Source organism: Miniopterus schreibersii, assembly GCF_964146895.1.
Source record: "Miniopterus schreibersii genome assembly, chromosome: 2".
In the NCBI taxonomy this organism is placed as follows: domain Eukaryota; kingdom Metazoa; phylum Chordata; class Mammalia; order Chiroptera; family Miniopteridae; genus Miniopterus; species Miniopterus schreibersii.
In genome coordinates this window covers 182,137,092-182,153,353 of record NC_138102.1, presented here as the reverse complement: position 1 = coordinate 182,153,353, position 16,262 = coordinate 182,137,092, and the positions used below count along the sequence as shown (strand labels likewise).

The 16,262-nt window shown below is 36.8% G+C and overlaps 1 protein-coding gene across 7 annotated transcripts in view; it reads right to left on the bottom strand.

Moving 5' to 3' along the window:
• TNRC6B (trinucleotide repeat containing adaptor 6B) overlaps nucleotides 1–16,262 on the bottom strand; it is a 198,939-nt gene that overhangs the window by 112,662 nt on the left and 70,015 nt on the right. For 5 of the 7 annotated variants that reach the window (XM_081128606.1, XM_081128608.1, XM_081128609.1 and 2 more), the window contains one exon: nucleotides 14,337–14,404. In XM_081128606.1, the coding sequence (XP_080984732.1) occupies nucleotides 14,337–14,404 (68 nt within the window). Of the gene's footprint in view, nucleotides 1–656; nucleotides 870–14,336; nucleotides 14,405–16,262 lie in introns of those variants that run through there. The other 2 variants (XM_081128607.1, XM_081128610.1) reach the window with 1 other exon arrangement.

The window sequence follows — 16,262 nt, the reverse complement described above, 5'->3', positions numbered from 1 at the left end:
GACCCAGTGCAAATGAGCGCGCGCAGGAGAGGGGTGATCCACACATTGCTCCGGAGGTTTTCAAGCAGGGGAATCTACAAACCCCAAACCTCCCGGTGTTCACTTGCCCCCAGCCTGATGTCTAAAATGTATCAGGTCTTATTTTAGGTTTTATATCTCTCTAGGAAGGATGGCCTAGCTTTTTTTTTTTTTTTTAAAAAAAAAAAAAAGGCTTTCCCGGGGTAGTGCTTGCCCTCCCAGATCCTTTGTCGGCCTTAGCAGCCGAAAGAATGCAAACCCATTTATATTTATGCAAATTTTTGCAGCAGATTTAAGGGGGCAGGGAGAGGTCTGTGTTTTTTAAAAACCTCTTTCTAAATATCAAATTTCCAATTACTCACAGCTTCATTTATTGGCAAGACAGATACGATGACGAAAGTCCCAGACATTAAAAGTGCAATTAAATCACTTCAAAATCTAAATATTTTACCAAGGCTTTTCCGTTTCTAAAATGCCGAACCAAAAGTACATCACGGGTCTGATTTACACAGATTCACGAAATGTCTGAAGCCAGTCTCCATGCTAGACAAATGTCGATTTGCAACACCACTAGTGAAACGGTTAGACAAAATCCATATAAATCAATTGGTTTTAAAAAATTGAAAATATTTACCAACCTCATAAAGTGCAGCAGTGCTTAAATCCAGCAAATTGAGGCATACAAGGTAGAAATGGAAATGAAAAAAGGTCCAAAAAATGATTTCTTTTTGTCTATCTGTATTTGTATTTTAAATATTCAGAAACCAGCAGAGACTCTGTCGGCCATTTTGGCTTGAACTAACTCTCTCACTCACTCTCCCTCTTGCTCTCTCTCTCCCCCTCTGTCTCTAAAGGAAGCAGCTTTTTGTGACCTTCAAATAGAGGCGGATCACGTGACTTCGGGTAGATTTGTCAATCAGGAAAGAGGAGGGAGCTGGGATGAAGCTGCCTTAAAGGGAAAGCGTCCCTTTTCCACTCACTTTCATTTGTGAAGCTGTTATCTCATTCTCTCCGCCTACGCACACTGAATGTGAAAGTGGCAACGGCACACGGGTAACAGATGAACAAAATATAAAAACCTTTATTGGTTTATAGAAATATGCTCAGTTGCTAACGATTCTTGTAGATCCTGGAGCTTGGCTTGCTTGCTACGGTTATTCTCTAGATGTTTGGGCAAGCACAGACTGGCAAACTGCTCTTTAAAAGGGGGCTTAAACAACGCTTTATCCAAACAAGAGACTTTAGTTTTTAAAGATCAAGGTGAAATATAGGGCACAACTGATCTCTAGCAAGCTCCTAAAATGAACAGGGAAAGGCTGAAAGTAAATATACCAAAGTATAAACTGTGAATGGCAATTCAGAGAGGTTAAGTGACTTACTCCAAATTACACAGCTAGACAGCTGCAGAACAGGGACTGGCTTCCCAAATGAACCACACTTTCACTGTTTTGGGAGTATATGTGTTTGGTACCTCCTTCCCCCACTCCGAATAAAAACTATGCTACAGCATAGCAAACTGAGTTTCTCTAGGATAAGGCAGATCTGAGTCATTAATCTACTCCCCCACCTGAGGAAGTAGTTCTGCAGCTGACATGGAGTAAGCACTAAATTAAAAACCTGCCTGGTTTCCCCCATTCGTAGGTCCCTCCTTATCACTATATGCTTCTAGATTTCTAATCACCTAAGAAACCCACACTGGGTTTGTGTCTCTAGCCCTGGGGCTGACAGGCTGTGTAACCTTAGTGAGGCAAATCCTTCATATCCCTGGGCCTCAATCTTCTCATTTGTAGAATGTAAGGATAAGACATCACTAGATGGTATCTTTGGTTCCTTTCAGCTCTAAAACTGCACCTGACTTTTTTTTTTTTTTGCAGCTCTGTTCATCTTATCCTTGTCATCTCAATAGTAAGCCATTACCCTGCGAAAACTTCCCTTGTCCTTCCCAGTCTAGATCAGCCTTCCTGTTCAACACTCCCGTAACATCTTTTGCTACTTCATAGCCCTGGTCACAACAATTTGTTATTTGTGAAATAATGTGCTTACTGCTGGTCTTCCCCAGTATGTATGGGGATAAATATCACATCTTCTTTCATGGCTCTGTAAAGCCCCACACCATGCCCAAAATAGGTGAATGAATGAATGAATGAATGAATGAATGAATGAATGAGACCTCCATTTGGAACTGCTGGGCTGAACAGAAGAAATCTGCCACCCAAATATAAGGAATAAAAATCACAGAATTTCCAAAAACTTGCCTCCCATGTATTTGTTTAAGGATTAATCGAGGAAATAAAGTAACTAAAATGATAGGAAGTGGGTAAAAGTACTCTGTGTCTATCAGACTCCATCTATTTCTATAGAGCAGAACAGGTGGGATTCCAGTGGGATTCTTCCAAATGAACTAGACAGACGGAGTGTAATCTGCCCTGCCAGCCAGCAGAGAACTGATGGATTCTGTAAGCCTGATATTCCTTGAAAAGAAACCTATGAACCCTTTCTAAATCCCACATTTGTCATCCTGGCTCTGGGCCTTATACAGTCTCCATCCTTCCATATTCTTTTACTCCCGCAGAAGAACAGGAAAGGAGCTGTTTCAGGAAAGGCAGAGGGTAATACCTAGATGATCTGGCAGCTTGAATATTTATGGCGTAAATGCTTCCACTGTCTTTGCTGAGTGGAGTAGGAGCCAGGAGTTGGACTGATAATTGAGATGTAGGCAAAAGCAGGAAACTCCTAGGATGGAAATTTTGAATACTTAGTCTATTTTTATCCCTCCAATACCTTCCAGATGAGTTACGGAAAGATTACTTACGTGGAGCATGCTCAACATGTTAAAATGCATGAAGACTGTACAGCTGCCTTGTTTCAATTTGTGAAGGACATGATCTCTTCATAAAACAGAATTGTGCTAAGTCTCCATTCCCCAATGCAGAATATTATTGTATGAATGTGTTTATGTTACCTTGTGTTAAGTAACAAGGTGCACAAAGGTGGGAAACATAAACACATTTTAAAACAAAATATTAGTTCTATTTTCAAATCATATGATCGATAATATTTCTTCAATATCTTGTCTTATTTATTTGTGAGATACCTCTACACTTAAAGCAATTAGTCCAATTGTTCATCTAAAAGAAACAAGTGCAATAAAAACGCTATTTCCCCTGTATTTTCAAACATTTTGGACTCTGTGATATACTTACTGTAATTTTTTCATATTAACAATTAGATACCAGTTTTAAATTATATTATTACAAAGTGAGGAAATGAAGTAACAAAAAATGAGTTTACTTTTTTTAAACAAATAGACCAGGACTTATATATTCAAATAAGTGTACTTTTTCAAAGTTGTTATCTTTGGTGACTATATACCACTATTAAAATATTTTTATTTGGAAACAAATTGAAAAATATAAATTGAACATTTAACTCAGAAGTCCAGAAAACAAGTAACAGACCCAAAAAAAGAAATTAATAATGATAAAAGCATAAACAAATTTTTTTCTAAAAAAGCACAGAATGGCTCAATAAAACCAAAAACTTTGTTTTAAAAAATTAATAAAAGTAATAATCCTTTGGAAAATATCAATTTTAAAAAAGAGAGAAGTCATAAATAAACATTAGTACAGAGAAAGAGAGCATTTTAACTACAGATTTGGATAGGATTTTTTCAATTGTGAAAGAATTACACATAACTTAAAGATTAAATAGAATGGATGAAAATAGAAAGTACCATATCAACTCAAGAAAAGTTATGAGCCCGGCCCGAGTAGCTCAGTTGGTTAAGCATCCTTCCATGCACTGAGAGGTTGCTTGTTGGATTCCCAGTCAAGGCACACACCTGGGTTGTGGGTTCAATCCCTAGTCAGTGAGTGTATGGAAGGCAACTGATAGATGTTTCTCTCTCTCCTCCCCAACACCTTCCTTCATCTCTCTAAGCATGTCCTCGGGTAAGGATTTAAAAAAAAAAAAGTTAACGAAAATAACAAAAATCCATATCAGAAATTTGTAAAATATTCAACCTAAACCTACATGAGCCACAAATGGTTTTCTGGATGAAGTCTACCAAACTTCTATCAAACAGATAATTTTCCATGTTACCCCTACTGTACACAAACTTATAGAGATAAGAGGGAAAGCTTCTTAATTTCTTCTATAAGGCTAACATATTCCTGATACCCATCTGGGCTAATATGGTACAAAAGAATAAAACTATAGACCAATCTTCACTTGTGAAGACAAACACAAAAATCTTATGTAAAATATTTGCAAATAGAATTTAGCAGTTTTAATAGAATATTATGACCATGTAAGGTTTGTACCAAAAATGCAAGGATGGTTAAATTATAAAATCTATTAACATAACTCATTTGTTCAAAAAATATGTACTAAAATGCTTTCTGTGTGTCTGACTCTGCTAGGTGCTGGGGGCATAGCAATAAACCAGATAGGAAAGGTTCTTGTCCACATGGAGCCAGCATTTTCATAGGAAAAGAAAATAACTGAGAAGAAAATAAAGAGTTTGATGGAATATGAAATAACTGAGGGAAGCTCACTTTAGATAAGGTGGTTGGGGAAGGTTTTCTCAGGAGGGGCATTTAAGCTGAGTTGGAAAGCAACTGCTTGAGTGTTCAAAGAACAAGAGGGATGGATGATCAGGACAGCAGGACATGTGAACAGAGGAGAGAGGGATGAGATGAACTTGAGAAGGTAGGTGGAGCTAAATCATACCGGGTCTTACAGGCCACAGTAAGGATTTTATTTTAAGGACAGTGGAAAGTCACAAAAGAATTTTAAAGCAGGAGAGTAAACAGTATCATTTTATCTATTATTCACCCTCCACCTAATACCTAGGGTCAACAAGCTTTTCAGGGGACTAGGAACATGTCTGGGACCTGAAAAGATACATTTGCAAGTCCAAAATACAAAAAAAAATTATAACCATAAAAATTAATAAGTGCTTAAATATCCTCAAAATATAACCCAGCAATTTTTCACTATTAAATTTAGCATTTATAAAATTTCATTACATTTGAAAACAATTCGTACTTTGCAAAAATTCTTAAATATGTTAACTGTTAAGAACTCTTAGGTAATTATAATTTAAGTCAGCCATTTGTAGCCAAAGAATTTCAAAAGCAAAATAGTACATTCTCTTAACATGTGATAACAAAAAGAAATAAATGAAACCACATATTTAATATAGGATGTGGGTACCTTTTAATATGTTTTCTATAAAATGGGACAAAGTCTCTAAAAATCTCCCAAAGTAAGAATTCCAAGGACCCTTGGAGGTATTATAATCACTTTAGGAGAAACGATCAGATTTATGTTTTCAAAAGCTCATCCTGGCTTCTATATGGAGACTACATTACAGAGGACCAAGAGAAGAAGCAGAGACAAGCTGGACTGTGACAATCACCATCTAGGTGAGAGGGGGTAGCCTGAATCTGGTGGAGGTGGTAGAGGTGGAGAGAAGTACACAACATATTTTGAAGATAAAACTGATTCTAACACCAGATAACTGGTTGTGTGAGGAATGCAATCTGCGACCATGAAATATAGTAAGGCCAATCAACTCTAAAAAAATAAAACTCCGGCCCCTGGCTGGGTAGTTCAGTTGGTTGGAGTGTCATCACAATACGCTAAGGTTGCCATTTCTGTCTCAGGTTAGGGCACATACAAGAATCAACCAAGAATGTATAAATAAGTGGAACAATCAATCAATCAATCTCAATCTCTCTCTCTTCTTCTATCTAAAATCAATAAAAATTTAAAAAAAGACCAAACTTGACTCACCATTCATTCATGCAATCAAAAACTATTTTTTGAGCTTTGACTATTTATTATACTATGCTAGAACCAGGCCCAGGGGGATACAGGGATAACTGTTAACACCTTGAAGGACAGAGGCATGTAAATCCATAATTAAAACATAGAATGGTTTGGATTTTTAATAACCCTGCCTCAGATTTTCAAAGTGAGTATGTAGAACAGGGATTCTTAACGGTCAGTGGGAACTTAATGACATCTTCATTCATCCAATATACAGTATATTTATTGATGCTTTCTGTAGAGACCAAGCCACAAAAGTCTGTCATTGAAGAGCTGAAGATCTAGCATAAATCCTTAACCTGACCTTTCACTGCCCACCATCACGTTGTACCTCCTCATTACTACTCTCTCCCCCTCTACTTCAGCCAGATTTTAGCTCACAGACATTCCTCCGGGAAGGGAAACCCAAACTCAGGCAGAGTGCTCAGGGCAGAAGTTGTGTCCTTAGCCTCTAGTGATCATAAATTTGGGGGAAAATAAACACTAGCTTCTCTTCATGACACCACTGGAAATTCTTGCGGCTGAACATGTATTTCTTTACCTATATTTACACAATGCTATGTATTTCAAAATGTTTTACAACTACATAACAGTAACATCTCCAAAAAAGAAGCCTTAAAACATCAATTTCAAGGAACTACACAAATACATCTTGCCTTTCAAGTAATGTTTTTTTCATACAGGCATATTATTTGCCCATAAATAAAATATAAGCTAAATAAATAAGACTTTTATTAAATTAACTGCAGTTTTTCTGAGAGCTGCATGATCTACCCTATTCATTGTTAAAGTCACCACCTTAACCTGTTAGTAGCAACCCATACAGTTTGTAGTCATTTTCAATTATGACACATGTATCTTCTGACGTTATTCTTATTGTAATTAATCCCAGATATCCAAGGAAAACCCCATAAAGTAGATTTAGAACTCATTTATTATGATTCTGAGACTCCTGGGGAAAAATACATTTTCAAAGAATTAATTTTTTAAAGTAACTTCAAATGAGAATTAGAAAATTTATTAGTAACTGAAAAGTTCCCAAAGACCTAGTACAAATGTTTATGGTTACTCTAAAATTCTCAGCAGCAAAAACTCCATGATCATAACTATCATCTATTGAACCTATTTGTGACATTTTCAAAATACCAATTAACTTGAAAAAAAAACCTCATTTCCTTTCTCCCAAAAACAATCTGAAAAGATTATACAGAAATCCAACTATTCTTCTGAGGTCCAGCTTACTGCTGTCTAATAATGATTGAATTTATTCAATCTTTCAATTTGGTACTTCTTAATCAGTTTATTTCAACATGTATACATTTTAATGGTTCAAAGGGAAAAAAACTGATGAAAAACTGATAATAGAATGCAGAAAATTAAAAAAAAACCCACACACACAACTTTTCCTATGGCCAAACACCAAGGTTTGTGTTTTGATGATAATTATCTATAAGTAATTTGGAAATATTTTATTTTTTAAAAAAATATATCTTTATTGATTTCAGAGAGAGGAAAGGAGAGGGAGAGACAGAGATAGAAACATCAATGATGAGAGAGTCATTGATCGAGCCTGCAACCTGGGCATGTGCCCTGACCGGGAATCGAACCCTGATCACCTGGATCCCAGGTCGACACTCAACTGCTGAGCCACGCTCGGCCGGGCTATTTTATTTTTTTTAAATCCTCACCTAAGGATATATTTTTACTGATTTTTATGAGAAGAAGGGAGGGGAGAGGGGGAGAGAGAGAGAAACATAGATGTGGAGAAACACAGATGTGAGGTCAAACCCGAAAGCCAGGTATGTGCCCTAACCTAGAATCGAACCTGAAACCTTTTGGTGTACAGGATTGATGCTCCAACCAACTGAGCCACTCGGCCAGCGCAAACTGCCCAACTTTTTTTTTTAATCCTCACCAGAGGATATTTTTTCCATTGCTTTTTCAGAAAGTGGAGGGAGAGAGAGAGAAACATCGATGTGAGACAGGCACATCGACTGGTTGTCTCCCACACATGCCCCAACCAGGGCCAGGGATCAAGCCTGCAACCGAGGTACGTACCCTTGGCCGGAATTGAATCCGGGACCCTTCAGTCCACGGGCCAACTCTCTAACCACTGAGCCAAACCCGCTAGGGCCTGCCCAAAGTTTTTAAACAAGCACCCAAAAGAACAATTAAGTTGGGTGGTCAAATATGAAACAAAGACTATCCTAATAAGAGGACTCCTTACTATAGCGACTGGGGAGAATAAACTTTAGTGTAAGATGAATCCAAGGGAAACAGAGCTGTAGGTTAAGGAGTTAGAGTGGGAACAGAAATAAAGATAAGGTGAGGCCAAACTGTTAGAACTTACGGAAGGTCTGTAAAATTAGTAATTCAGAAAAATTAAAAGGGCGTTTTATAGCTAGACATTTATGTTGGGAAGAATGTAATTAGTGGGAAGAAAATTTAATCAAGACATTGGAGCTAAGACATTTAGAAAACAGCACCTCGAGCACAAAGCCATGTCGCCCCACAGGTAATGAAGAGCAGTGTTTACGCCACAGATTTCGTTCCTTTCTCTCAGTCAATACAGAACTGTGTTCAACACCGATTTCCTCACAGGACTCCAATGCGAGCTCTGAATACTCTCCCTTAAAAAGGGAAGTAAAAAAGTGGCATCCCCAGGGAGTAGAAATAAAGAACTGGTACAATTAATTCTATCAACAATCCCTAAAAAGGGGAGTCTATAAAACACATTATTAAATGAGGTGTTTTTTAATTTTAATATGCTTTATTTAGTACAACATACACAAAAGATTACCATTTCTATATTCTTTTTTTGTTGTTCTAAAGGTACCTGGTACATTTTATACCAGGCTGTATTCCAATTTGGTTGCTAATTTTTTTTTTTACTGGGGTAAAAAACAGATAACATTAAATTTAACATCATAACAATTTTAAAGTATGAAGCTCGAGAATAAAGAATATTTGAATTGTTTTGCAACAGATCTCTAGAACTTTTCCATCTTGAAAATCTAGAGCTCTATACCAATTAAATACTAATTCCCTATCCTCCCTCCTCGTAGCTCTTGGCAAACACCTTTCTACTCCCTGTTTCTATGATTTTGACTATTTGAGATACTTTGTATGCGTGGAATCATACAGTATTTGTCCTTTCTGACTGGCTTATTCTGTTCAGCATAATGTCCTTCAGGTTCATCCACACTGCAGCACATGACAAGACCTCCTTCTCTTTAAGGCTTCATAACATCCTAGTGCATGTGAGCACGTTTCCTCATCCAGCCACCTGCAGTGGGCATCTGAGTTGCTTCCACCTCTCGGCTACAGTGAATGCTGCTGCAGTGAATATGGGTGTTTGAATAACTCTCTGAAATCCTACTTTGAGAGATCTGTTTCTAATAATGACCTTTTGTAAAATTAACTAAAAGAATTAAGAAAGTTCAGTCAACAAAAATTTACTAGAAAAACTGAATCATTTTAGTAGGTTAAAGACCTACTCTTTTGAGAATATGAGTAAATTTCAGCACAGAGATTTAAAGCTCAGACTTGTTTGTAAGTTATATTTAAATAAAGGAGGAGAGGAGATCCAAAAGAGGCCAAACTCATTAATATACCAAAACTGATATTCAACTTCAAAAGAGTTTATAACAAAGAATCTACCCACAAACATCTTGACCATCACTGGTATTATAAATAAAACCAAAACAAAAGCCTGCCTAGGAAGAAACATGTGATCTGAAATGAGCTTTCAATAAGCATTATCAAACACAATCTATGGGCAAGTATCTGCTCCTGCTCCTTTTTGAAAAGCTGTAATAGTTTTATATTTACCCCTGTGTTAAACACATCGTGTGATTAATACTGTGTGAGTTTAATATAGTAATTATATGGCAATAAACTTAGCTTGCTGATTGGCTACAGTAGCTGGTAAACTGGAATATCCTCAGAAAAGTGATTATATTAGATATACTATTAGTAAATAAACCTCATTAAAAAGCAACGGTAGATAGATAGAGACAGACAGACAGACAGACAACGTGTTTAAAGTTACACACTCTACTAAATCTTATCTACACATACACCAGAATTCAGCACAACTGGTCTAAATATTAACCATTAGGCATTGATATTTTTCAGTATCAAGTGAATTACTTTTCAAGAAAACATTCTGCATGCATAGCCACCTTAATCTACCTATTAAAAGAACTTAGTTTCATTAAAGTAAACATCATGGAAATAAAATAATTTTTTCAAGACTTCTAGAACTTATAATAAAAATGTTAAATGAAAAAATAGAGAAAGTGGCACAAGTCAGCTAACAAGAGTAACTTTAGACTGAATCCTTACAAGAATTTGTTTTGTGACCTTGAGAAAGTTGTATTACCTCTGTGCTCCCTCTGCTCCCCATAAGTAAAACAGGATATTCATATAAGCTAATGCCAATGAATGAGACCCATTCTGCAAACGAATTTAGAAAAAGTATGTTAGATTTATCTTTGCCTCACACCATACACAAAAAAAGGTCTAAATGTAAAAAATAAAGCAGAAAAATTGTGGATATTTCATCATGTTATGGTAGGGAAAACTTCTCTAATCAAGCACAAAACATAGAAGCCATAAAGGCTGACTGATTTTACTACATAAAAATTTAAAATGTATATTACTATGAAAGATACCCCAATGTTAAAAGAGGAGGACTGGGAGGAATATTTAAAACATCTCAGCAGACAAAGGTTAATATCTATACTTTATAAAGGGCTCCTACCAAACTATCAAAATAAACAATCCAAAAGAAAAATGCCATGGAATACTATGCAGCTGTAAAGAAGAAAGATCTTGTACCCTTTGGGACAGTATGGATGGACCTAGAGAAAATTATGTTAAGTGAAATAAGCCAGGCAGAGAAAGACAAACATCACATAATCTCACTTATATGTGGAATCTAAAGAATTTAATAAACTGATGAACAGAAATGATTCAATGACATGGAATCATGGATCAGACTGACGAATGTCAGAGGGATGGAGGAGAGCGGGTGGGTGGAGGGGGAGAGATTAACCAAAGAACTTATATACATATATGCACAACCCAAGGACATGGACAATGGTGGGGAGAGGGATTGAGGAGGGGGATGGGACAGGATGGAATGGGTCATTGGGGAGAAAAAGGGACATTTGTAATATTTTAAACAAAAATTTAAAAAAGAAAAGAAAAAAATGGTAATAATACACAAGAAAAAAAAATCAATGGTCAATAAACTAACAAAAGATATTCCATCGTATTAGTAAGCAAAAAATGCAAATTAAAACAATATTAAAGTGGCAAAAATGTAATGATAATTTTATTGTCATCAAAGGTGTGGAGAAATGGGAACTCTCATATACTGTTGATGGAAATGAACACAGGTTGGTTTTTTTGGAAGGTAATTTGACAGCAGCTACCTACACGTAAAAAACACATGCCCATGAACCAAACGGCTCCAACTCTAAGAAATCTGTTCTACAGAAATGTATCTGTGTATAAAGACGTAAGAGCAAGGGGTGTTCAACAAAATACTCTTGGTGCCCTGGCCGGGTGGTGCAGCTGGTTGCAGCGATGTGCCGCACACCAGAAAGGCTCCGAGTTCAATCCCCGGTCAGGGCACGTACCTAGGTTTCGGGTCCAATCCTGGTCAGGGTGGGTAGGAGAGGTAATCAATCGATGTTTCTCTCTCTCTCTCTCTCAAATCAATAAAAACATATCCTGGGGTGAGGATTAAAGTATATATAAATATTATTTGTAATATCGAAGAAGTGAAGACCACCAAAATATCTATTAGAGGAGAATGAGTATAGTACATCAATTCAACAAAATGTTTTACAGATGTTTAAAATAATGAACTAGTCTGCGAAAGATGTCAAATTTAAAAAGCACATTTCAGAAGAAGTATGTCAGAATTGTTTTAAAATATACAGAAAATACTTACGAAGATTAGGAGGGGAAGTAGCATAACAGAAGAATCTCACTTTTATTTCTAAACCCACATTTACTGTTTAAATGTTTTATGACAATCATGTATTACTTATATAAGTAAAAAAAATAAAAGAATAAATGGGAATTTCCATTAAGTCATTCAACAATGTGTCACTTTTAGGATCTACAATGTAGATCCTCCAATTCAGGATTCAATCATCCTTTGCTGACTACAGTTCTGATGTACAAATATATATATACACACACACACATAAACATATATATACATATATATATTTCTGTTGCCTCAAGCAAGAACGCAGCACCTCCTCCCCACTCCCACAGAAGAGGTGGGTAGGTCTATGAGAAAAACACCTAGTGAGAAGATTCAGTTTTGCTTTATTATTTCGATGTATGATAGCAGACCAAGCCCAGAAAAACAAAACTAAAACTAAACAGGACTCATGTGAAAAGGCAGTACGGGACGTGTGAATACAAGACAAGGGAGAAGGTAAGGACATAACACATGATGTTTCAGGTCCGCTGCGGCTGACTGAAGCTCTCTTCAAAAGCAGCGCAGTTTGTATAACATAAAACTTGTGGGGGAATCTGCCCTTAGCAATGTTTCCTGAATACCTGAAGAAGCTGATTCAGGAGAGGGGTTACTGGAGCAGGTTTTTAAAGATAAAGACTGGTTTGTTTGAGAAATAGATACCCTCCAGAGAACAGAACTTTCATCTGTGTTTTAAAAACAGGCTTAATGCCATTTTTATTGTTCCCCTCAATTCCCTCTTATCCATGAGACTTTGATCTTGACAACTGCATTTTACTAACCAGAGTACTTTTCAGGAACATAGCTCTCAACGTTGGCAAAGGATTTGTGTTTAAGAGATATTATAAAACATTTTAAAGTCAGAAAGATCCGGGTTCAAATCCTAACTCCCATTTCAAGCTGCATTACCATGGGCAAGTTAGCTACCCTGATCTCTGAATTAAATGGAGAAACTGTAATGAGAAAATTATTTTGTGTACAAAAAACCCTTGTCAAATGGGAGCTATGATTTTTACATTATAAAGACCTCCAACCAGAGTGTAGGATTTGGGGAGTGGGCAGAAGGGCAGAAAGAAGCACTGGAAGTGTTCTTGTAACTCCACTGGGACTAGATGTGTGGTATTCTGATTTGTTAAAGATTAATTGATTCCATCAGCCCATGCAAAATATAAGGCATCTGATAGAATACAGCAAAGCTAGGATTTATATTGTAAGCTATTTTTAAAACTGTCAGGTTAGCAAATAGAACCAGCTGTGGAAATATCCTGGTTTCCATTCACAACAAATAGAGATGAACATTCTCCTTTAATGAACCTGGCCACGTGGCAGCAAAGCTATTCTGCATAATTCATTCCTAAGGTTGCGAAGACATAATTTTCATAAGGCAAACCAAAACTATTTTCCAGGAAATAAAAAAGGCAAGAGAACGGAGTCCTTCTACAGATTTTGGGTAAATTCCATGAATCACTAAACCATTCAACTTAGGAGACTACTGTCTAAATAAAAAAATAGTAGTTATGTCAGTCCTTGAAGCCAGTCTTTTTTTTTTTTAATATATTTTTATTGATTTGAGAGAGAGGAAAGGAGAAAGAGAGAAACATCAATGATTCGTGTTTGTCACTGATTGGCTGCCGCCTGCACATTCCCTGCTGGGGATGGATCGAGCCTGCAACCCGGGCATGTGCCCTGACTGGGAATCGAACCATAATCTCCTGGATCATAGGTCGATGCTCAACTATTGAGCCACGCCAGCCAGGCCTTTAAGCCAGTCTTAACTATCTTTTTCTTTAAAAGGACAAATGAAATACCAGTATGCTCTGCAACACAATTTTTCAAGTTCTGTGACAGAGGGCAAAAAAAAAAATCAAAAAAAAAATCTACTCACTGCCACCCAAAGGACTCACAATCTCAGATTTAAAACTTAACCACTTTTAAGTCAGGAAGGGAGAGATCCTGAATTATTCAGAATGCTGGCTAAGTTACATTATTTATAATTCCTATTCCGTTAGGGAAACAATTTGTGATTTAAACAAAGATGAGAAGTATAAATAACTCAATGGAATAGAATTTCAGGAAGTCCCATTCAAATAAATTCACACTTGGAATGCAGGAAAACAGCCTACTAATTTCATCACTTCATAAAGACATTGCTAAGAAAAGGATACACAATTTTATGCTTTCTTTGGAAATCAACCAGACTGAATTAGTTCCATTTGGAACATCCTGAGCCTTAAAGCCTTTGCTAAAGTGTAACATAAATTTTGATTAGTCAAGTGTGAAGAACTACAAAGCCAACTTTCTTGTCCCTCCAGTTAGTCTGTCTATAAATAGAAGCAATGCATTAACAGCCACCAAAGCAACTGGTGAGTTCCACGATGTGCCCAACATACACATCCCTGCAAACATGCTCTCAGCATGCTGATCCAAAGTGCTTTTGAAGATCTGTAATAAGACCCTTTTTAAATAAAATGTGACTCACTGTTTGCTTTCTTCACCAGGAGGTGGAGTCTTGCCATGCCCTTCCATTACAAAATCCTCCTGTTCCACCTGCAAAGGCAAGCATTACAGGTCAGCAGAGGCCAGATGTAACTCACTCGCAAGTGCAGGGGCCTGCCCTTGACCACATGGCCCTTTCACTAGAGTGCCTAGTACAGAAGCCTAGCCAATGGTTTCACTCTCTAGGTTTGTTCAAGGCATCTATCTCTCCTTGGGTGTCTAGATTTGCAGAATAAAAAAAGAAGCATGTTGATTTTTAACTCATAATACTGTGAAAAAGGACTAGCATCCAGAATATAATAAGGAATTGCTGTGAATCAATAAGAAAAAGACAACCTACCAGGAAAATTTACAAAATAACGGAGTATGAGTGTCACTGGAGAGGACGCATAAATGGCTCTAAACCTAAAAAGATGTTCAATCTCGTGTCAATCAGAAAAAATGCAAAGTAATACCACAAAGAGTTTTAATTTAATCTAGCTCACAACTACCAGGTTGGTTAAAATTTAAAAATTTGGCAATACCAAGTATTGACAAGGGTGCAAAGCAATAGCAACTCTCATCCATTCCTGGTGGGAGGGACAATTGGTACAACCACTTTTACAAAGTTTGCCATTGTGTTGTACACTTGAATGTGTATTTACTGTAGAAACGACTAGCTGTACTTCTAGGTATATACCCTAGAGAAACTCTTGCACATACTAAGAAATATTTTAGTAGCATATTTTTAACAGAAAAAAAATACAGAGACAAGCATCTATAAACAGTAAAATTGGTAAATAGGCCATGGTGTTTGCACACAACAGAATATTATCCTGCATGAAAATGAACGAACTATAGCAACATACCTCAATCTAGATGAGTCACAAAAGCACAATGTTGGGTGAAAGAAGCAAGTCACAAAAGAGCATGTTTGCAGTATAATCCCATTAATATGCAGTTCAAAATACATTTTAGAACCATATATATGTGTTTATGTAAACACTGATGTCTATATATAGTTTATAAAACTGTAAAGAAAAGGGAGTGACTATTACAACGTTTAGGCTAGTGAATGTCTGAGGGATAGAGGGAGGGAGGGGATTCAATCAGGAAGAGGCACAGGGTGGGTTCTGGGGTACAGTTACATTCTATTTCTTGGCCTATGTAGTAGGTATATGGGTATTTGTTTTATAATTATTCTTTTAACTGTATATTTTTCTCTTTTATATTATGGTTTATTTCTCAATACAAATTTTCCAAAAAAAAAGCACTATTTCACTATTCCGGATAGTTTACTGATCAATAAAGGAAGGTAGGTGACAGAGTGAGCTACCTCCACAAACAGGATAGTCTGTCAGTCCTACAAAAACTCCCCAAAAGGCATAATTAAAATATCAAACAGATGTAATCAAGGAGAGAGATACTATTCCCACCTTAGCAAACTACAGCCCATTTCTTATAGGAGCAAATAACCTGGAAGACAGGCCACAGTAACACAGATACACACCATAATGAAACCCAAGATAAAACAAGATTTCCAGCTCTGCCATCCTCTCCTCAGTTTTCATTTCTCAGAAATACTAGAGAAGACGGGATAATATTAAGAGGCTATTTCAAAAAAAGACAGAAAATTGAGGGGTTTACTTTATTTCCATTAAAAATAAAAACTGAAGGAAGTGTAAGCAAGAATAATACACATACTGCATTCTGGGAAATTCAAACCAGATTTCGGCATTTTTGGAATTGATGTTGGTGGTGCTGTTCTGCAGTTTTGTAACTATTTGACAATCAGCAGTTAGCTCTCTTCTGCGTTAACCGTAGGTTTTTGAAAGCGGGGATAGGTACACAGGTGACCCACGCACAGAACCTGTTTGGTGACTCTTCCTCCTCATTACATTTTCTGGACAACCGCACCAGGATACGGTAT